This window comes from Panthera onca, chromosome A3 (assembly GCF_046562875.1).
Source record: "Panthera onca isolate mPanOnc1 chromosome A3, mPanOnc1 haplotype 2, whole genome shotgun sequence".
In the NCBI taxonomy this organism is placed as follows: Eukaryota; Metazoa; Chordata; class Mammalia; order Carnivora; family Felidae; genus Panthera; species Panthera onca.
Window position 1 is genome coordinate 7,410,838 of NC_138341.1, and position 20,559 is coordinate 7,431,396.

General features: G+C 51.8%; 1 protein-coding gene across 1 annotated transcript in view; it reads right to left on the minus strand.

Annotated features, from left to right (window-relative positions):
* The window catches only part of CYS1 (cystin 1), a 23,237-nt gene continuing 2,678 nt past the window's right edge, over positions 1 to 20,559 (minus strand). Inside the window, exons 2-3 of the mRNA XM_060648393.3 lie at positions 5,947 to 5,999; positions 1 to 1,609 (exon numbers count right to left, since the gene is read on the minus strand). Coding sequence (XP_060504376.1) covers positions 1,495 to 1,609; positions 5,947 to 5,999 — 168 coding nt within the window. The 3' untranslated portion in view covers positions 1 to 1,494. The remainder of the gene's footprint in view (positions 1,610 to 5,946; positions 6,000 to 20,559) is intronic.

Consider the following 20,559-nt stretch of genomic DNA (forward strand, 5'->3'; position numbering starts at 1 on the left):
TGCAGTAACGACATGAGGAATTTTATTTTCTTAACACTTTCGTGTCCTTGAGGGTTGTGTGAGGTTTCCCCTGGACGAGGCAGGGGTATCATCTTTCGGAAACCGGCTGAACATTTTCTGCTTTAACAAAATAACGACGTAAACTTGTAAACACTTTACATCATTGAATTCAAGGCCTTGTCCTTGAATAACATTTTAACTTCTCTTAAAAGGAGTGTTTCATATTATTAAAACAGTAATGGCTGTCATCTCTGATCAAAAGAGAGGATTGGGGCTTGGATGGGGCAGAGCTGTCACTGTCAAGGTCCTGGTCCATCCCTCAGGGGCGGCTGTGGGAAGGCTCCATCGGGCCGTCCTCTGGCTCAGCGGGAAGAACCTCCCAGCCATGGAACAGCCCATCAAAGGCTCTCTTGTCGAGTAATAAAAGTTCATGGCAACATCCGCCTGCCGATGACGGCAGCAGGCCCGTGGGTCTGGGGACGGTGCCAACGGGCCCTTCGTCAGCTCCCGAGATGCTCTTGCACCTTGCAGGCGACGCCAGGGAGGTGGTAAATGCAGCAAGCTGAGACCCATCCTGGTTTCGGCCAAAGCTGACGTCGCCCCCACGTGCCCCTTTGTTCTGACGCCCTTCTACCTTCTACCCGGTGGGAAGAGAGTAAAACAGTCCCGTTAGGCCGTGGTCTGCCGAGGGCGGGTGTCCCTCAAGACCTCCGACGGGTGCACAGGGGCGCCCACCCTCAGCAGGCGGGGGGCAGCCCTGTGCCCCAGCGGGTGGCGGAACAGCAGGGATCACGGAAGCCTGGAATTGTCTAATTCCAGACTGTCAGGGCCAGAATGCCCGGAAGAGCCTCCAGGACCCACTTTCTGGAGAGGGAAACTGAGGCCCACAAGGGGAAAGTGGCTGCAAGGGAGTGCAAGAGGGAGGATCAGAACCGGGGGCTCCAGCTCCCGGCCCTGTGCTCCCCTCTGTCACCCAGGCCCAGCACCAGGAAGGAAGGTCTGCAGCTTAGACTCAATCCCTCCTACCCCAAGGGAGGCTGGGGCCCCGGGGGCCTGGGTCTCACCTGGGAGCTGGTTAGAAATGCAGACTCTAGGCCCTGCCCCGGGACCCACAGAGGGCAGCCGGAGCCGGTGAGCCGGTGAGCTGTCCCCAGCCCAGACAGAGAGAGGGCCATCGGAGAGGGGAAGGACCTTGTAGGCAAGCCCTCCCCGGGGACTGAGAGGAGCGTCGGGGAGATCCCCCGCCCACGCACCTGTGGGGCAGCCCCGGGGTCTCTCTTCAGGCCATGGTCGGCACGACGGACCCCTGGAGCCAGCTTGCTGGAAGCCGGGTCTTTCGAAAGAGCCGGGAGTAACTGCGTGTTGGAGGGGGCTCAGCTCCAGCCAGAGCCTGGACAGGGGGAGGTGAGGCGCCACCCCAGTCGGGTCAGGTGGGACCGGTGGCAGAGGAGCGGCGGAGGCGGGCGGGGGCGGGGGCGGGGGGCCTGCCAGGCCTCAGCGACAGTATTCCTGCTCGATGCTGGCCATCAGCGCCTCCTCTGAGTAGTCATACGAGACGGCGGGGATGTCCGACTGCCCGTCTGGCCTCCCGTGGCTGCCGTCTGGGGCTCTGCGGGCCGGAGACACGGACAGGGTGTCAGGAGGTAAGATGTCACCTTCAAACTCGTCATCTCTACAACGGCCCCTTCGTGGACTCCTGATCCGTCCTCAGACCCAAACTGAAAACCTTTGTGGGATACCTTCTTAATCTTTTACACGAGCAGGCCTCTGCCTACTGCTCTGGCTTCGTTGCCCATGACATTATCCGCTAAGACCTCACTCCCCCCTACTTACCCAGGTGAGGAAGCCAGCGGCTGGGAAGTTTAAGGGTCAGGGCCCTCAGGGTAGAAGGGCCAGGGTTCAGATCCCAGCTCTGTCACTTACTAGCTCTGCGAGACTGGCCGAGGCATTTGCAGCTCTGAGCATCAAATGTTTTCCCTCTAAAACGGAGCTGTGCTCAGGGGCGCCTGGGTGGCTCTGTCGGTTCAGCGTCAGACGTCAGCTCGGGTCATGATGTCACAGTCCGTGAGTTCGAGCCCCGCGTGGGGCTCTGTGCCGACAGCTCGGAGCCTGGAGCCTGCTTCGGATTCTGTGTCTCCCTCTCTCTGCCCCTCCCCAGCTGGCTCTCTGTCTCTCTCTCTCTCTCTCTCTCTCTCTCAAAAAATAAATAAAAAATACAATACAACGAAATAAAACGGAGCTGTGTCCATAAATTCATTCTAGGGCATAAATAATATCGTGTGCAGACAGCGTGTGACACTGAATCTTACACGCTGCACAGCCCCTCGCAAATGTGACTGCAGACATCCGTTTGCCTGACTGACGCGCTGGGCCCGCGCCCTCGGGGGTCACACAGGAGGTGCGGCATTCGGACAGGACTGGACGCGGGAGAAGCGACCACAGTCAGACCCCTGTTCCTGCTACCCAGCCTTCAGAAAGTGCTTCCCTCCAGCCTACACCTGATGGTTCACCCCCTGACGTTCTGGACTTTGTAGGGACTTTTGGGTGGTGTTCGTTGTACCCCAAACTTCCCTTTCTTTCCGGCCGCTCCCCGGTCGTGTCGCGGGGACCTCCCACCTGCCTGCCGGAGGCTCGCTGCTGTGCTGGAGAGGGAACCCGCACTGCCCTGCCGGTCGGAGGGCTGGGCCGGCTCCCCCCTTCCAGGTCCGTTTCCCCACCTATGAACACAGGTGGCTGGCCTGGGGGACCTTCAGTGGCAGGTGCAGACCGGAGCCACCGCGATCGCCAGGCCTCCCCTCCTGGGGCCTCAGCTTCTGTGGCCCGATCCCCAGAGATCTCAGGGGAGGCCGGCCGTGTCCACAAAGCCAGCCTGACCGGCCCGGCCCTGATGCTTCTACATGTCTCCGCCCTCGTCCCTCAGAAGGACGCAGATGTCATCAAGGATGATCAGGTCTCGGGGGTCAAAGGTTTTCACGTTTGGTCAAGGCCCCCGTGGCCCAGGTTTACATCAGACAGGCCTTTCCAAGAAGCATCTGTGAGACGCCTACTATGTGCCCAGTGCTGTGAGGGACCAGGGATGAGTCAGAGACCCATCCTGCCTTCCTGAGGCTGGGCGAGGGTATAAGCCCGCCTGTCCTGTGTAGCTGCTACGTTACAGGTCACAAGTGTGGAGGCTGGGTGGCAATCAAGGAGGGAGAGACACCAGCTTGATGAGGACAGAGGGGAGGGAGAGAGTTTGGGGGGGGGGGGATATATTTTAACCGGGCTTTGAAGGATTTTGCTCATCAACATTTTATTACAAAGACTTCCAAGCATAGAGAAAGGTTGAAATTGTAGATTCAACGATTAAGTAAATACATTTTTTTTTTTGCTGTATTTATCACAACATCCACTTCATCTGATTTCTGCAGGTATTTCAAAGCAAACTGCAGATGTTAGGATATTTCTCCCAGAAATGCCGCTCTGACAGGTTCTGACAGCAGAGCTGGGGGTGGGGGAGGAGGCAGGGAAGGAAGTGTGGCCACCGCCTGCCCCAGAGAGCTGCATGGGGGGAGGGAGGGAGTGGGGAGAAGGGCCACGGAGGGCCCAGAGGCAACGGGAGCCACAGCAGGTGTGGGGCAGGAGACCTGCTGCTCACTCCCCGAGGGGGTTCTCCTCAAAGGCCGCGGAGCCCAAGTTTGGGGACCAGAGGCAGGCTGCCGCCTGTCCTGACCTTGGGGAGGGTCAGCGCCCCCACAGAGCTTGCCTCTGTGACCCTGTCCTCCTTCCTGAGGCACCGGGGCAGGCCGAAAGAGCCTGACAGGGCCAGCAAGTAAGTAGACTCCTGGGGAAGGTGGGGACGCCTGAGGGGCGTCCTGGGGTGTGGCCTCTTCTCTCGAAAAGAAGAAATAACGAATTCATTCGTGGCAGAATTTAACCCTTCTAAATTGAAGGGAAACTGGAGAAAGTCACGCTAATTCTCTTTAAAATCAGTGGAAATATTCATCCAGGACTGAGCTGTGGGCGGTTCGTTCCTGGGGACCCATAGGCAGGCCTGTCCCCAAGTCCCCAGGTCCCCAGGAAAGAGCCACATGCTCGGGCGCCCCCCGGGGCAGGCGTTACAGTGGGACATGGTGTCCCGCCCCAGCTCACAAGACCACACCCGGCTGCCAAGCACGAAGCCCACTTCCTCCAGGCAGGCAGAGCCGTGAGAAGGGTTTGAAGGAGGCCCAGGGCTCTCCGTGATGCTGATAAGGCTCTGGGCCTTGACTGCTGGTGCAGGGGTGGGGGTGGGGGTATGTGCTCTCACCGCTTCACCCTCTACGCCAAGTCGGGGTTCCAACAGGCACTTAGTGCCCTCTCTACAACCCAGACCTTCCCGCCCTCCGTGCCCTCACCGCCCTGTGCCCAGATGCCACCTGCCTGCACACGGCGTCCTCGGCTAGAGAGGCTGCTCTGACCGCCCCCTCCCCTCGGTGAACTCCCACGTGCCTTCAAACCATTGTCATCATCCCCAACTCCTCCGTGAGCCCTCAGGCTCCTCCTGTCCCCTCTCTGACCTCCCCTAAGCCCGCTGCCTGCACTTTTTTTTTTAAAAGAATTTTTTTTTTAACATTTATTTATTTTTGAGACAGAGAGAGACAGAGCATGAACGGGGGAGGGGCAGAGAGAGAGGGAGACAGAATCTGAAACAGGCTCCAGGCTCTGAGCGGTCAGCACAGAGCCTGACGCGGGGCTCAAACTCACAGATCGCGAGATCGTGACCTGAGTTGAAGTCGGACGCTTAACCGACTGAGCCACCCAGGCGCCCCCCGCTGCCTGCACTTCTGAAGAGACCAAGCTCCTCCAGGAAGGACCCTTGCAAACGTGTGTCAGATAAGGGGCCCCTGGGTGGCTCAGTCTGTTAAGCAGCTGACTTCAGCTCAGGTCATGATCTCGCGGTCTGTGAGTCTGAGCCCCACATCGGGCTCCGTGCTGACAGCTCGGAGCCTGGAGCCTGCTTCGGATCCCGTGTCTCCCTCTCTCTCTCCTCCTCCCCTGCTCAGTCTCTGTCTCTCAAAAATAAATAAACGTTAAAAAAAAATTTTTTTTTTTAATGTGTGTTAAGTAAGGGAAACCAGCAGGGTTCTTGCCCTGAAACCATTTGGAATCAGTAAGATAAACAGCTGTTAAGCCCAAAGTTTGACACCTGTCCCCACCCATGGTCCTGGATACCACAGTCACCCACATGCCAGTGACAGGGCGGATCACGGTCATCAGACTGGAGGTGAGGAAGCCAGGAGGGCAGGGTCTGGGGGGGGAACAGAACAGGGGCCCAAAGTCATTGCCTCCCGCTGGGCTGCTGGTCACTCGGCCCAGAGCCAGGCGGGATGGCCTGGAACAGAGAAGGCCTGGGGTCCTCAGCTAACCCTACAGGGGTTTTAAAAGCACTTTCCCGAGAAAATTGTAATGCCATCACAGGAGACCCATCTGTCACCCCTTCAGGCTATAAACTCCTGAAGGCTGAGGCCCGCGTCTCTTCCACAAATGCACCCCTGCACACAGTTTCGGAGCGAACGAGCGAGGTGGGGAATGCCCTGGATGACCTGGGTCAGGCTGGCCTTTCTCAGGAGGAAGATCAACAACGCAGCTGGGAGGCGTAGGGCGTCTGAGCTCCTGTGGCTGGGGCCCTCCCTGTAAGGACAGGGCCGCATCTGGACGGCGACCTGTGAGCCACAAGGGCTCTGCGGGCAGCTGGCCGACACAAGAACCTGTGGCTTTGGGGACATCGGCGGGGCGGGGGGGGGGGGGGGGGCTCAGTCGTTTAAGTGTCTGACTCTTAAGTGTCAGGCCATGATCTCTCAGTTCACGGGATCGAGACCCGCACGGGGCTCTGTGATGACGGTGTGGAGCCTGCTTGGGACTCTCTCTCTCCCTCCCTCAAAGTAAATGGCAGAGGCAACGTGCTGGCCCCAACCTAGCACTTACCCGTAGACACTGCTGCTCCCTGGGTGGTCGTCAGCGCTCTGCTTTGAGGACACCTGGAAAAGGACAAAAGGAAGGAGCATCAAAATGTTGGCAACGGTGCGCCCCGCCTAACGTTCTGGCCTTCTGCCGGCCGATGACGGCCACCACCACGTTCAACCCAGGACTAGGCAACCCAGTGCCGAAAAGTTGCCCTCCCGCTTTCTAGTTCCGTCCACTTATTTCACAGGTGGGAGGGCTGAGGCTGGGGGAGGGGGCGACTTTGCAAAGCTCACACAAAGCAACTCCCTGCCTCCCAGCCAGGTACCCCCGCTACCCCCCCATCTCTCATCTCCAGGGGTCACCGTCCGCCGTCCTCTCTGCCCGGCCAAGCCGTCTCTGTCCCAAGACAAGGGTGCACGGACACGGTGCACAGCTGTGTGTGGGCTTTTCCGGGAGTCAGTGCCTCGCCCCATAGGTCGCACACAGCTTTAGAACGAGCCGGAACACCTGCTCATGCAAGTCTTCCCCCGCCCCCCCCTTTTTTTTAAAAAGAGTCTTGACCACTCTTGGTTCCTTGCATTTCCCTATATATGTATGGAGATCAACTTGTCATACTTTATGGGAAAAAAAAAACCTTGGGGATTTTGTTGGGTTTATATTAAACTATGGATCATTTGGAGGGAACTGATATCTTCTCCATTCATTCAGGGCTTCTTTAATTGAGTCTTTTTTTTTTTTTTAAGCAACTATTTTTTAAAGTGGATTTATTATTTTTTTCTTTTTGAGAGAGAGAGAGAGAGAGAGAGAGAGAGCAAGAGAGAATGGTGGAGGGACAGAGAGAGAGGGGGAGAGAGAATCCCAAGCAGGCTCCACACTTGGGGCTCGATCCCACAAACTGTGAGATCCTGATCTGAGGCAAAACCAAGAGCTTGACTGACTGAGCCACCCAGCGCCCCTCGTTTAGTCTTTGAAGGAATTTTTTCATTTTCCCTGTGGGGACCACGGATGCCTCTTTAGACCAGTTCCTAGATGGTTGGTGTTTGCAATGTTATTATCAACAACATCTTTTTATTTTTATTTTTTTAAATTAATTGTTTTTTGAGGGAAAGAACACGACCGCACCCAAGAGGGGAGGGGCAGAGGGAGAGAATCTTAAGCAGGCTCTATGATCAGCACAGAGCCTGATGTAGGGCTTGATCTCACGACCGTGAGATCATGACCTGAGCCGAAATCAAGATTCTGATGCTTACCCAACTGAACCATCCAGTCGCTCCATCAACATCATCTTTTTTTTTTTTAATGTTTATTTATTTTTGAGAGAGAGAGACACAAAATCTGAAGCAGGGTCCCAGCTCTGAGCTGTCAGCACAGAGCCTGACATGGGACTCGAACTCATGAACCAAACTGTGAGATCATGACTTGAGCCGAAGTCGAATGCTTAACCAACTGAGCCACCCAGGAGCCCCTACGTCATCTTTTTAAAATAAAATTTTATTTTATATCTCTTGTTGTTGCAAAAATATAACAGAAGTTTATATATTGGTGAGGGGGGTGGTCAGTGAACTTACCAATTCACTTGTTAATTTTAATAATCTACTTATAGATTCTCTTTGTATTGTTTTTGTTCCCATTCACATTCTCTGGGAATAATGGCCATTTGATTTCCCCCTAACCTTTCTGTACTTCTGGCACCACATGGAAAGAGGTGATGATAACAGCCATCTTTGTCTTGCTCCCTTATTGAAAGGGAAAGTTTCTATTGTTCCACAGCATAACGTCTGCTGTGGTTTTTTTTCTCGAGCATTCTTGATCCGACCCCCATCTGCCTGCTACGCTCAGGGTCATTTCTCCAGTTCTGTCTTCCAGCTCGCCAATCTTCTCTTTGTGTCTGTCTAATCTCCTGCTAACCTGTACTTCGGGACCTTTAACTTTGTTTATTCTAGCTTCCATTTCTACAAGTTCTGTTTGGTTCTTTTTCAAATATACTCGGTCACTTTCTCTAGGCCCTTGTCCTTTGCAGGTATTTTCTTTAAACAGAATAAACATAAATTGATTATAACCTGTGCCTGGTAATCCAAATAACTGAGGTCTTCACTGATCTATTTTTTCAAGATTTTATTTTGGGAGCACCTGAGTGGCTCAGTTGGTTGAGCATCCGTTCGACTCTTGATTTGGTTCTAGTCATCAATCCAGGGTTGTGAGATTGAGCCCCACACTGGGCCCCGTGCTAAGCGTGGAGCCTGCTTAACATTTTCTTTCTTTCCCTCTGCCCCTCTCCCATGCTCACACAAGCTCTCTCTCTTTCTCTCTCAAATAAATGAAATGCAAAAATTTTTTTAATTTTATTTTTAAGTAATCTCTACACCCAATGTGGGGCTCAAACTCACAACACTGAGATCAAGAATTACCCTCTCCACCAACTGAGCCAGCCAGGTGCCCCTTCTGACTATTATTTCTTCTAGTTTCCACTGGGTCCCTTGAATAGTTGTGTTTTTTTTTTTTTAACGTTTTATTTATTTTTGAGAGAGAGAGGGAGAGAGCACAAGCAAGGAGGGGCAGAGAGAGAGAGAGAGAGAGAGAGAGGGACAGAGTATCCAAAGCAGGCTCTGTGCCAACAGCGGAGAGCCCGACGTGGGGCTCAAACTCACCAACAGTGAGATCATGACCTGAGTAGAAGTTGGACACTCAACTGACTGAGCCACCCAGGTGCCCCACAGTCGGTTATTTTTTTTATGGTTTGCTGCTCATTGTCCCTGGAAACTTCTTTGTGAGTATCCTCTGAGGCTTAAGAGTAAGATGACTTTTGCCAGGCACCTCAGGGGCATTTCCAGTCTGGGACCACTTGAGATTAAACCTATGCATTCAGGCCGGGTATAGGGACCTTACTTATTCTGCAGACATTGGGAAGGTTTAAAGGTTTTGTGTTTTCGTTGTAATAGGACAGCAATTGTGTTCCTCATTCCATGATCCTACACTGTGAAAAGAGAGGACTTTGCTTCCATAGGAAGCTGTTTATATTCTCTCCACATTCTCTTTCAAAGCCCCCCTCCCTCCTCTGAGTCGGAGATGTAATCACACGGATCAATCATTCAACAGCCATTCACCCAGCGCCCCCAGCGTGCCCAGGGCTCTATCAGCTGCCATGGAGACATGCGCTCCACGTTCTTGAGGTGCTGGCGACCTCACTGGAGAAGTGAGTCTTAGACACATTAAACAGCTGGCAATATGTGTAAGAGCACGGAGACTGTGGGGGTGGATAGTGTTGGATAGTGTGGGCATGTGGTAGTCAAGGGCATGAATTTTGAAAGAGTGATAGACCAAACCCTGCCCTACCAGCTATGAGGTTGTGGGTGGTTTTCCTGACCTTTGCTTTTCTTTTTTTCTTCCTTCCTTCCTTTCTTTCTTTCTTTCTTCCTTCCTTCCTTTCTTTCTTTCTTTCTTCTTTCTTTCTTCTTTCTTTCTCTTTCTTTCTCTTTCTTTCTTTTAATGTTTATTTATTTATTTATTTATTTTTTATTTTTTTTAACGTTTTATTTATTTTTGAGACAGGGAGAGACAGAGCATGAACAGGGGAGGGTCAGAGAGAGGGAGACACAGAATCCAAAACAGGCTCCAGGCTCTGAGCTGTCAGCACAGAGCCTGACGCGGGGCTCGAACTCACGGACCGCGAGATCATGACCTGAGCTGATGTCGGCCGCTTAACCGACTGAGCCACCCAGGCGCCCCAATGTTTATTTATTTTTGAGACAGATAGATAGAGAGCTAGTGGGGAAGAGGCAGAGAGAGAGGGGGAGATAGAGAATCCCAAGCAGGCTCCATGTTGTCAGCACGGAGCCCCACGTGGGGCTTGAACTCGCAAACTGTGAGATCGTGACCTGAGCCGAAACCAAGAGTCAGACGCTTAATTGACTGAGCCACCTGGGCACCCCTGGTTTCCCGTGTGAAACGCAAGTTTTCTGTGAGATATTTTAGGGTGATTCCAAAGCGCCTGGCACTTAGTAAGTTCTCAGTATCAGCTATTATCGTTTCTATCTTCGGACCGATGCTGTATTCTATACTGTCGTCTAGTTATTAACCTGTTGACGTTACTTAGTCCTCCCCAGCAAGAGTATCAGTTCTCCCAAGTTTACAGCTCTCCAAGCTGGGCACACAATAAACACGAAATATTTCCCAAATTAAGTTGTATGTCAAGTTGCTGGGTTGTTATAATGTTGAGTTTAAAATCTGTACAGCAGTCGGCATAGTTGAGTAAAAATAGCATTAATACGGAAAAGGGTTCAATTCTCAGTTCTGCCATTTAATAATGATATGCCTCCGGGCGGATCGTGAGGCTCTCTGGGCCTCAGTCTACCCGTCTGCATAATGGGGACTTACCCATTATCCATCTGGCTCATCCTTAGTGTAACACCCACCCTATCGACGACCAATAAGTATCCGAACCAACGTCCGATCTAGAGTGACGTCTGACAAAGCCCCCCTGGAAGGTAATTGGAGCACACGAAGAGGTTGGCCCAGGGAACATCTTGGTCTTCAAGGCGTAAGGAGAGGGTCGAGTACCACACGTTGTTCCCGGAGAAATGCGTTCTGACATGTTCCTTGGGAAACGTCCGTGGTGGGAAATGGAAGGAAGCACGCACTGGGTATGTCCTGCCAACCCAGGCCCTGTGGGGGTGGGCAGTGGACGGCCAGCCAGCTTCAACGCATTGTCCGCATTGTTCTTGCCCGCCCGACGCTGTCTGCAAGTGGGGGCCGGCCGCATGGCAGAGGTGCACAGCCCCGTCTCAGGGGTACCCCAAGGGGTACCGCTGCGGCTGCTGGTGGCTGGCGATCGTGCTATGGGGGAGCCAATATCATGGCACGTTTCTTTGAACACTCATTGTTGCCTCTGGGGGGTAGAAAGATGAAGAGGAGACGACTCCCACGTCAGCAGGGAATTCACAATAGGAAGAGGGACAGAGAGTGGGGGGTGGAGCAAAGACAGAGGACAGGAAGTGATACACACATACACAACTCACACACACACTTACCTCCGCTGCCTCCCGAAGCCACCCATCCCCTCTCAGAGCAGCGCAGACTATCCAAATGCTCTTTTTGGTTGAAAAAAAAAAAAAAAATGCTTTATTGGCGTAAAATACACATAGCCTAAAATTTACCATCGTAACCATTTTTAAGAGTACATTTCGGTATCACGTACATTCATTGGGTTGTGCGACCAATCTCAAGAGCTCTTTCCATCCTACAAAACAGAAACTCGGGCTCGTTAAACAACTCCCGGTCCCTGTGCACATCCCTGGTAACCACCCTTCTATTGTCTATGAATCGGAGTGGCCACCTCATTTAAGAGGAGCCGTACAATATTTGTCCTTTTCTGTCTCGCTTATTTCAGTTGGCATGTCTTTGAGTTGCATCCCTGCTGTAGCATGTGCCGGAATTTCCTTCCTTTTCAAGGCTGAATAATACCCCGCAGGACACACGCACCGTATCTTGCTGATGCCTGCTTTGGATTCTCTTGGGCACGTCGGAAAGTTCTCGTTCATATCGTACCAACCTGCCTCCCTACAGCTTTCAGTCACTGGGCCCGCGTGCATGCTGAGAGACGCCAGAGAAGAAAAGCAGTACTTTTTTACCCAACCACCCTGGAGCTACTTTTTATGGTATCATCCTGTTTGGATGCTTGTTCCCTCTTGTCAGCTTCTGGAACCAGCTTCTGTTGTCACCTGCTTTGGCTTTCCCCTATACCCCCCAGACTGTGTCATAGGGTTGTTACAAATGTAGTTTCTCCCATCGGGAGGGCAACCGAGGGTCAAACCTTCGCAGGATCAGCCTGACGGGGACGCACTGCCGGCCACGCAGGGCAGCGACGACGCGGAACCGCTTCCGCCACGTGAACGCCATCCCCCACGTGAACCGCACACCCTACGGCGGGGTTCGGAAGGAAGGTCATACTCTTGCTTTTGTAATTTCCCTGATGGCTCAGCCCTGTTCCACCTGCTTAACGTTTACCGAGGCTTCCTTCTGTGCCTGCGGTTTGAACGCAGGGTCCTTTCCTTGCCAGTTTGTTTAAACGCCTTTAACTTGACTCTCACAGGCGGACTGTGTTAGATGCCCTCGCAGAAACACAGCTTGCAGAAACCGCCGGGGGGGGGGGGGGGGGGGGGGGGGGTTTGGATGAAAAGCAAAGACACAGCGGCCCCTGCCGGCCGCTCCAGACCTAGTGCAGCCACGAGTTCCCGCCGCCTGCCAGCTGGCGGCCTGCCACCCCTGGGCCAGACAGACACCGGGACGGTGGGGGGGGGGGGGGGGGGGGGCGGTGGGGGACCGTGGCGCCTGGGCTGGGGCCGGCCGTGGGAACTGGGCTGAGCTCAGGGGAGCGCGTGAGTGCGTATGGGCGGGAGGGGGATGTGTCATCACTCGAGATCTTACCGAGGCTTTGAAGAAGCCAGAGCTGACGGAGAAGCAGAAAAGAGGAGGAGGAAGTGAATAAGACGGTCTCTTGCAGTCTTCTCAGACTCTTACAACTAAGGGTTTTCGAGAAAGGTGAGGGATCAATGGTGGATTTTTAGAAAATCCACTGCAGCTTTTATTTACCAAAATGTACACATTCTGCTTCTTTTGTTTAGAGATTCCTCCCCACTAAGTCTTCATGTTTAACAGATTTGTATGTATATATACATACACATATCAAGGATGCGGTAATTGACATAGAACAAGCCACAGATGCTGAAAGAATTCAATCTGGTAGGCTTCGACAAGTGTATACCGACCATCATCGCAGTCATGCCCTCTGTGGTCCCTCCTTCCCTCCGCTGCCCTGCTGTCTCCAGGCAACCATCGATCTGCTTCCTGTCACTGCAGATTCGTGTACTTTCTTTGGAAGCCAAGACGCATGGAATCATAGAGCGCGCACCCATTTTCTGGCTTCTTTCATTCAGTATAATGATTCTGAGATCCATCCATGTTGTATCAATAACTCACTCCCTTAAAAAAAAAACAACTTTTTTTTTTAGGTAAGCTCTACACCCAACGCCGGGCTTGAACTTATGACCCTGGGATCAAGACTCATGTGCTCTACAGACTGAGCCAGACAGGAGCCCCAATAGTTTACTCCCTTTTGCTGCTGGGTAATATTCCACAGCACGGATAGACTTTCCCCTTCTTCGTTGGTGAAGAATTATCCTTCTTTGAAGCTCACGTTTGTTTGGTTGATTGGGTATTTTAGGTTTCATTACGGACATTGGAACACATGCAGTAGAGAGAACAGTGTAGGGGAATTCCCGGTACCCGACCTCCCGGCCTCAGCCATTTCCAGGGTTTTGCCCTCGGGCCCAGCCCTCCCACCGCCAGCAGGCGCTCCTGTCCCCACACAGCCCCTGTCCGCCGCTTCCCAGGCAGCAAACGCTGCGGGCCACGGTGGGCTCTGCAGGAGACCTGTTCTGCATTGTTAAAATGACAACCAGACTTTTTCAAAAAGAGGTTCTGACTCCGAGACCACCAGTCCTGGAGCCACCCCCCCCCTCCACGAGGCCCCGCCTTCCGGAGCCCCCACCTCCCTCCACGAGGCCCCGCCTTCCGGAGCCCCCACCTCCCTCCACGAGGCCCCGCCTTCCGGAGCCCCCACCTCCCTCCACGAGGCCACGCCTTCCGGAGCCCCCACCTCCCTCCACGAGGCCACGCCTTCCGGAGCCTCCACCTCCCTCCACAGGCCACGCCTTCCGGAGCCCCCACCTCCCTCCACGAGGCCCCGCCTTCCGGAGCCCCCACCTCCCTCCACGAGGCCCCGCCTTCCGGAGCCCCCACCTCCCTCCACGAGGCCACGCCTTCCGGAGCCCCCACCTCCCTCCACGAGGCCCCGCCTTCCGGAGCCCCCACCTCCCTCCACGAGGCCACGCCTTTCGGAAAGGGTTTCCGGAGAGAATGAAGGCCAGGCGGCGCCGGAGAAGCTAAAAGGGGCGGAATTGGAGGAAAATGACAATAAATTGCATTTATATAGCCTTTTATCACCTTATAAGTCACACTCACGTACGTTGATCACATAATTATAAACACCGAGGGCTTGGCTAGACTCACAGATGGGCTACAGTTGGGCCTGTTGCCCACCCTAGGGTCCTCCCCCGCCCAGCCGGTGTGTCCTTGCACCGGCAGGGGAATGACCTGGCGAGGATCTTGGGCCTGCCGGACCCTTGGGCAACCCCCCCTGCTGAGCCCCAGAGGCCTCCGATGTAAATGAGATGTGGGCCTCACGGTCTCTCAGGACCCTTCAGCGCTAGCAATCTGATCCTCAAACTAAAGAGACTACCGACGTTGGCCGTCGGAAAAAGAGTCCAGAGGCCACCTTAGCTGGTGGCCTTGGGCTGGGAGCTACCTTCCTTGCCGGTCACGGGCCCCTGGCATTGAGAAACGCAAGAACCCCCCGTTCTGCCCCGGCCACTGCTGGCCCTCCTTCACCGGAGCGCAGGTAGGGCTTGTCCCACGCCCAAATCTGAATCACCTGCCCCAGAAAGTCTTCGCCAGCGCCCCCCGGAGGTCATGCACGCTGCGCGACACCCTGCCCACTGCATTCCTTCACCTCTACGCCCGGCGCTCAGTAGCAATTGCTGAGGCCTGGCGGCGGGCCAGGCGCGGCGGGACCGTGCTCTCAGCCCTTAACACAGCTAGCCTCCCCACCCCCACCCCCGCCCCGCCGCCCAGCACAGCAGCCAACAACCTGCGACCGTGGAGGGAGGGAGCCCTCTGGGGTCATCCGTCCTCCCCGCAGCTCCTGGCACTGTACCTCTCACGGTTTGAGATCTCACTGTTTTTGTAGATCCCCTGAGGGACAGATTCTGCTTTCAGTGTTTGATGTTCTCCAGGCTTAGCACTCTTCTCCTCCAATCCACAGGCTTCTCCGCTCCCAACCCCCCCCCCCCCCCCCCCGACTGCCTTGGCGGGCGGCGGCTGCGGCCCGTCCACGGGGCTGTCTACACTGGTTGTGAATTTCTGACAGCCCGAGGGAACCTGTCTGACTCGCACATAATTTGCACAACAAAACCTAATTTGCACAACACTGAGCATCATTATCCACTCAACTACACAAGCCAGAAGCCTTGGAGCCCGTCTAAAACCTCCTCTACCTTTGCTGGTCACGGCCACGTGTCACCTTGTCTTCTCCCACCTTCTCTGACCTCGATTAGTACCCTCCTATCTGAGCTGTCCTGCTTCCTGCAGTCTCCTCTCCTTCCCTCCCTCCTGCCGCCTCTGACTTTTCTGAAGCGAGGCTGGCAAGGAGGCTCGAGAAGACAGTGGTGTCTCCAGGGAAGGGAACCCAGGAAAAGGTGGGGACGGTAGAAGGGAAACCCTATTTTCAGGGCACCTTTTACATTTTTTTCTCCCGTGCATGTATATTACCTATTCTGGTTTTTAAATCAACATTTAAAAAAAAATGTTTATTTATTTTTGAGAGAGAGGGCACGGAGGAGGGGCAGAGAGAGAGGAAGACACAGAATCGGAGGCAGGCTCCAGGCTCTGAGCTGTCAGCACAGAGCCCGATGCGGGGGCTTGAACCCACGAACCGTGAGATCATGACCCAGGCGGAAGTCGGACACTTAACAGACTGAGCCACCCAGGTGCCCTGACATTTAAATATAATAAACAACAGGAGGGGCGCCTGGGTGGCGCAGTCGGTTAAGCGTCCGACTTCAGCCAGGTCACGATCTCGCGGTCCGTGAGTTCAAGCCCCGCGTCAGGCTCTGGGCTGATGGCTCGGAGCCTGGAGCCTGTTTCCGATTCTGTGTCTCCCTTTCTCTCTGCCCCTCCCCCGTTCATGCTCTGTCTCTCTCTGTCCCAAAAATAAATAAAAAACGTTGAAAAAAAAATTTAAAAAAAAATAAAATAAACAACAGGAAACTTCTACCAGCTTCCCACTGCCTACAGGCTGAAGTTCCATCCCTCAGCCTAGAAGGTCATGAAATCATGACCCAAAGCCATACGGTTGCCTTTTATGCTGCATCTGGCCTCACCTTGCTGTCCAGCCATGTTGGGCCACAGGCCATTCTCCTACAGCACCCACATCCCTCCGGGTTTTTCTACACGCTGTTCCCTCTGGATGGAATGTTCCATCCTTTTCCCACTGCTGGAAAACTCAACGGATCCTTTAGAACCAACTGGGCATCAGGTCCACTGGGAAGACCCCTCCCTTAGACGGGATTATCTGACTCCTTGTGTGTCTATAACACCCCCTCCGTGCTCCCGCTGCACGGCTTCCATGCTGAAAGACGCTTGTGTGTTTACACAACCCTCCACAACAGAGTTACGACATTTTTGGGGTCAGCACTATGTTTTACTCTTTAATCCTAGATTGATCAAATACCACTTACTACCACTTAAATTTGTGTTCTTTCCTGGGACGCCTGGGTGGCTCAGTTGGTTAAGTGTCTGACTTTGGCTCAGGTCATGATCTCATGGTTCGTGAGTTTGAGCCCCACATCAGGCTCTCTACTGTCAGTACAGAGCCCACTTCAGATCTTCTGTCCCCCTCTCTCTCTGAGCCTCCCCCACTTGCATTGTCTCTCAAAAATAAATAAACATTAAAAAAAAAAAAACTAGCCCACCAACTGATGAATGGATAAAGATGTGGTTTGTATATGCAATGGAATACTACTTGGCAATGAGAAAGAATGAAAGCTGGCCATTTACAGCAACATGGATGGAACTAGAGGGTATTATGCTAAGTGAAATAAGTCAGCCAGAGAAAGATATATATTTTCATTCATATATGGAACTTGAGAAACTTAACAGAAGACTATGGGGCAAGGGAAGGGGAAAAAATAGTGTCAGAGAGAGAGGTAAACTATAAGAGGCTCTTAAATACAGAAGAGAAACTGAGGGTTGATGGGGGGATGGGGGAGAAGGGAAAATGGGTGATGGGCATGGAGGAGGGCGCTTGTTGGGATGAGCACTGGGTGCTGTATGTAAGCGATGAATCACGGGAATCTACCGCCAAAGCCAAGAGCACATTGTAGACACTGTATGTTAGTTAACTTGACAATAAATTATAATAAGTAAATAAATAGGTAAATAAATAAATAAATAAATGCCATAAATAAATAATAAAAAACTATATAAGGCTGCTGCCAAAAAAAAAAAAAAAGTTGTGTTCTTTGCTATAGGTTAGGTCTGAAAGCAGACAGAGGGTAAGTGTCTTCAAAATAGTGGCTTTTTTGCCAAAAGTCTATCATATTACCCATCACTTTTGGGGGTTTTTTTTGGGGGGGGACAGGGGCAGAGGGGGAGAGAGAGAGAAAGAAAGAGAGAGAGAGAGAATTTTAAGCAGGCTCAAGCTCAGCCCGACATGGGATTCGATCCCACGACCCTGGGATCATGACCTGAGCCCAAGTCAAGAGTCAGATGCTCAACTGACTGATCCATCCAGGCATCCCATTACCCGTCACTTTTTAAGTCTCTCTGTGAGCTACTTTCCAGCCATGAAATTAGTTTGATCGCTCGTTCTCACCATCACATCCCATAGCAGCTGTGAACCAGAATTACTCTGAAGTCCTGGCTGATGGTAATAGACAAGATTGACCCTGGTCTTCCTTTGCTAGACCAAAATGGAGCCTTTGCAAAAATGCTGGAAGGTGATTCATTCACCCTAACTAGAAGACATTATTGGCCTAGACCTTCTCGTAAAAAAAAAAAAAAAAGTGCTACATTTGTAGCAACAATAAAGTTCCCAGAAAACAAACCTCCCTAGACCTTGAGCGACCCAGATTTATTAGGCAGGGGAGGACAAAGTCTGAACCATAATCTGGTAGGAAAGGTGCTGAATTTATGTGCACTGGATGGGAAGCAAAATTTCCTCTTTGAGGGTGCCCTTGAATTTTATTAGCGCACTGCATCTCAAACACTTCACTTATCTGGCCCATTCTGGGACTGAGATTTTATGGCCAATATCCTACCAGAGCCATCCTTGGCTATCCACTATCGCTGCTCTGTAAAAAGAACCCTCCTGAAAGCGGTGACTACACTCTGGCTGCTCGCCTCCCATTCCCCACGAACCACAGCCCATCGGGCTTCCCCCACTGCTCTCCCCCAGGGAACGAGGTCACCCGCTCAAACACCAGCACCCGGGACACAGGCAGGTGCCAGCCGGCATCGTTGTAAGCGGTGCCCTGGTCGAAGTTCCGAGCTCCTCTCTTCTGCCAAGTCCCACACTCTTGGCTCCAAACCCCACCTCTCCCCTGAGCGCCAGGCTCTTACAAGGAGAGGGACCCCAGACCTGTCCCTTCCATATTTCCACGTCAGCTGACAGCAGCTACATCCTTCTAGCTGCTCAAACCAAAAACTTTGGGGTCATCTTGGACCCCTTTCTTTATTTTGTTCACTGTTGGACTTAACACGATCAGAATGTTAGGGGAGGTTTTGTCTATTTGTCTATTTGTTTCACTGATGTACGACCAGCACCCAGAGCAGTACCTAGCACATGAACGTGCTCTAATAGTATATATTGAATGCATGGGTCGATATTAGATGGTACATTTCCCCAATTAATAGAGCACTGAGTGGCAGAGATACTGCTGCATTTTTTAAAAATTATAATTTGAGGGGTACCTGGGTGGCTCAGTCGGTTAAGCGTCCGACTTCGGCTCAGGTCATGATCTCACGGTCTGTGAGTTCGAGCCCCGTGTCGGGCTCTGTGCTGACGGCTCAGAGCCTGGAGCCTGTTTCAGATTCTGTGTCTCCCTCTCTCTGACCCTCCCCCGTTCATGCTCTGTCTCTCTCTGTCTCAAAAATAAACGTTAAAGGGGCGCCTGGGTGGCTCAGTCGGTTAAGCGTCCGACTTCGGCTCAGGTCATGATCTCACGGTCCGTGAGTTCGAGCCCCGCGTCGGGCTCTGGGCTGATGGCTCAGAGCCTGGAGCCTGCTTCGGATTCTGTGTCTCCCTCTCTCTCTGCCCCTCCCCCGTTCATGCTCTCTCTCTGTCTCAAAAATAAATAAACGTTAAAAAAAAATTAAAAAAAAATAAGAAAAAAAATAAACGTTAAAAAAAATTTTTTTAATTATAATTTGATTACATAACTTAATAAAACACAAATCCAAATCATCAGCTTTTCTCACATACTTTTCCCAACCTAAATAGTTTTCAGCTTCAACATCCCACTAAATAATGTTAATTTTAAAGTTCCACGGACTCGGTGAAAGGAATTCTGCCTTGCACCCCTAACACTGCATAGGCAGGAAGTTGGAAATTAATCCAGGACATAATAGACGATGGTTTAGTGAATTAAAGTACATGAATTTGGTGGATATTTTGTATTTATTAAAATAATAATTGGGGCACCTGGGTGGCTCAGTCGGTTAAGCGTCCAACTTTGGCTCAGGTCATGATCTCACGGCTCGTGAGTTCGAGCCCCGCGTCGGGCTCTGTGCTGACAGCTCAGAGCCCGGAGCCTGTTTCAGATTCTGTGTCTCCCTCTCTCTCTCTGACCCTCCCCCGTTCATGCTCTGTCTCTCTCTGTCTCAAAAGTAAATAAACGTTAAAAATAAATAAATAAATAAATAAATAAATAAATAAAATAATAATTAAGGATATCATCCAGCAGGGACGCCTGGGTGGCTCAGTTGGTTAAGCGTCCAGCTGCTCAGGTCATGATCTCAGGGTTCCTGAGTTCGAGCCCCGCCCAGGGCTGTCGGCTGTCAACACAGAGCCCACTTTGGATCCTCTGTCCCCCTCTCTCTCTGCCCCTCCCCTGTCTCACTCTCTCTTTCAAAAATAAAGGAACTTAAAGAAAATTAAAAAAAAAAAAAAGAATATTATGCAGCAGTATGAGAAGCCGGTTATGAGATTAAGTATAAAAATTCAAAATAGAATATTGTCATTTCAATGATGTCAACACAATGCCACCAGGACCACTGCAGTATCCCCTCTATGTAGATATATATCCCTTCTATGCCTCTATAGAGAAAGAGACATATGTCATCTGTACAGATATATATGATTGATTGAAATACTTCTTCACACTTCATTTTAAAAATTCCAGCTTTAGAATATGACAATACTTCATTTCTATCCAATAACCTTAACTGTATCGGGAAAACAGCCAAGAATTGAGAAAGAAGACAAAAAAAGAGAACTTGATCAACTGAAGTAATCGCTACCAGCCCCGTGCTTATGTGATTCCACCCCCGAAGGGCAGCACCCAGAGAGGGCTCCACCAGGTCAGGGGATACAGAGAGGCTGTGACAGTTGCCAGCTGACTGTGGACCAAGGCAGAGACGCATCACAGGTATCACAGCTGGTGGGGACACCTTGATAGTAAGGGTACAGGAGCTGTCAAGAGTCTGATCTCTGCTCTGCCGTAGCTGTGTGGCTTTAGTTAAGTTGCTTGACCTCTCTGTGCCTGTTTCCTCTTTCCCATCCGTAAAAATGGATGATGCTAACGTTAAAGATTAAAAGAGTTCATGCATGTTTGGGACCCCAGTGCACATTAAAATATTAGCTTTAACTATTCTTGAACATAGTCAAATGTAATACATAATATTCAGGATAATGGTTCAGAGATAGTGTACATAATTAGCCTCCAAGAAATTCTAATCAATAGTGGGTAAAATTTTTATTTTTATTTATTTATGTTTTTGGTGTTTTTATCTATTTTTGAG